At 50.8% G+C, this 2023-nt stretch overlaps 1 protein-coding gene across 1 annotated transcript in view; it reads left to right on the top strand.

The window, feature by feature from the left end:
- The window catches only part of USO1 (USO1 vesicle transport factor), a 35818-nt gene that overhangs the window by 1412 nt on the left and 32383 nt on the right, over window positions 1-2023 (top strand). Inside the window, exons 2-3 of the mRNA XM_010003633.1 lie at window positions 111-197; window positions 308-372. Of these exons, the coding sequence (XP_010001935.1) occupies window positions 111-197; window positions 308-372 (152 nt within the window). The remainder of the gene's footprint in view (window positions 1-110; window positions 198-307; window positions 373-2023) is intronic.

The following is a 2023-nucleotide window of genomic DNA, read 5'->3' on the forward strand; positions in this document are numbered from 1 at the left end:
GGGGAAACGGGGGTCCCCGCCTGGGTGCGGGGACGCAGCGGGTCCCCCCGGTGCTTGTGGGGCGCTGGGGCGGGTTGTGTTTCACCGACACGGGTCTGGTCCCTCCCCAGATCCAGAAGCTGTGTGACCGAGTGGCTTCCTCCACCCTGCTGGATGACCGGAGAGACGCCGTGCGAGCCCTCAAGTCCTTATCCAAGGCGAGTACTCACCTTCCTCAAGGGGCTTGTAGGAGTTTTGGGGGGTGTTGTTGTTGCTCGGTTTGGCCTTCGAGCTGGGTCAGTAACGGTTCAGGTTTTTCTCCCCACAGAAATACAGGTTGGAGGTGGGAGTCCAGGCCATGGAGCATCTCATCCACGTCCTGCAGACGGACCGGTAAGTGTGGGGCTGGTTCCTGGCAGCCCCCCCAGCTGGTGGCCCAACCTGCTCCTGCTGGCACCACCAGGCAGGCTCTCTCCTCTGCCCTTACAAAGCTGGGAGGGCATCTGGGTTCCTGACACCTGTCACAGTGGCTCTTTATGATGATAAGACTTAATTAGAGCACATTCTGAGGTGAAAAGAATCCCAGGAACTTGGTTGAGAACTGTAGATCTCCAGCTCTAGAGCCCAGGGGGTGTTCTCAGTGGTCACTGCCCTCTGCTGTGGACTGGTAAATCTAAAATTGCCATGCTGATTAAACACAGTGTTTGACCCAAATCCGTGTGGTGTTCAGCAAAAGGAGAACTAAACAAAACGAAGAGGAAATAAATGAAGTCAGCAAATGCGTTTTCTCAGCTGTGTGTCACCAAATGACTTGGTAGAATAACCCTGTTGTGGGGAGCAGAGCAGGTGTTTACATGGAAGGGTTCAAGTCAGTGGGAGAGCTGGACACCAGGGCTGCTGGTTAGAGAGGTGACACTCCTCTGAATGCTTTTTGTGGACTCTTAATATTTATGTAATTTAAAATATCTTTGCTGTCCATCTTTTTCCTGCCATTTCTTGCACTGCTGTGTTTGATAATTCCTGCACGTTGTAACGTGGAACCTGTTGGTAGTGCTCTCATTTAAGCTGTAAATACTGTATGTCCTGGGTGCTTAGGTAAGCAAGTGTCTTGTGACAGTCCTTCAGTCTGCATTATGAACCTAAAGCTGATAAATATATATTAACAAACCCCCAGTCCTAAGAGCATATATGGAATAGTGACTTTGTACATGGGAAGTAGGAGTCTTGTCTTCTAATGTCAAGACAAAGGAGAGTTAGGAAAGCAGCAGTTCAGTGGCTAGAAGGTGGCACCTTGCTCTGCTTATGCAGATAGGACAAGAAACCCTTCAGTGCTGCAGAGAAGGCTGCTGGTGGCCTTCCTTGCCTGGCCAGTTATGCAGGCTGTGAAGAGGGACTGGGGCTGGTGCTGGCGCGGGTCTGTGGTGGCACCAGGGGAGCTAAACCTGAGTGTCTGGCCTGCATGCAGCTTGTGTGATGAAAAACAGCAAAAAGGAAGGTTATAGTGACATGAAGGGAAAGCCCTTCAAAAATCAGGTCAAGGAGCCTGCTCTCATCCACTTATCTGCTCTTGGGGCCAGATTTGAACTTTGAGAGGGGGGGTTGGGGCTCTGCTGATCTTCCTTTTGCCATGCCAACCCAAACCCTTCAGGGTAGGAACTGGAGAGCTTTTCTGTCCTTTTTGGCCTTCAGTTGTACCTTTGGAATTGGTGTGTGCTTGGGCTGTGTGCAGGTGCCTTGGCTGACTGGCTGCTGTTCAAAAAAACAAACAGTAAACACACCTTTCTGTGTTGTGTGGTTTTCAGCTAAAAAAAAAAAAAAAAGGCTGCCTTCCAGAAAATGTTGATAGGCTGATTTCCTAGTGCTTGCTTTGTGGTGGACCAGCATGTCAGCTGGCTGAGGTGCTGTGTGCTGTGGCTCCTTTGAGAGGGTTATGGTTGTAGCCCCATGTGTGCTATGTTCAGGTGTGTGTTACAGGTGGTGTGAGAGCATTGTTGGGGTCAGTGATTGTAGAGGTGAGGCTCTTGGGAACTCTCTTGGGTGCAGG

The sequence above is a fragment of the Chaetura pelagica genome, unplaced genomic scaffold (genome assembly GCF_000747805.2).
Source record: "Chaetura pelagica isolate M959 unplaced genomic scaffold, ChaPel_1.0 scaffold358, whole genome shotgun sequence".
NCBI classification, from domain to species: domain Eukaryota; kingdom Metazoa; phylum Chordata; class Aves; order Apodiformes; family Apodidae; genus Chaetura; species Chaetura pelagica.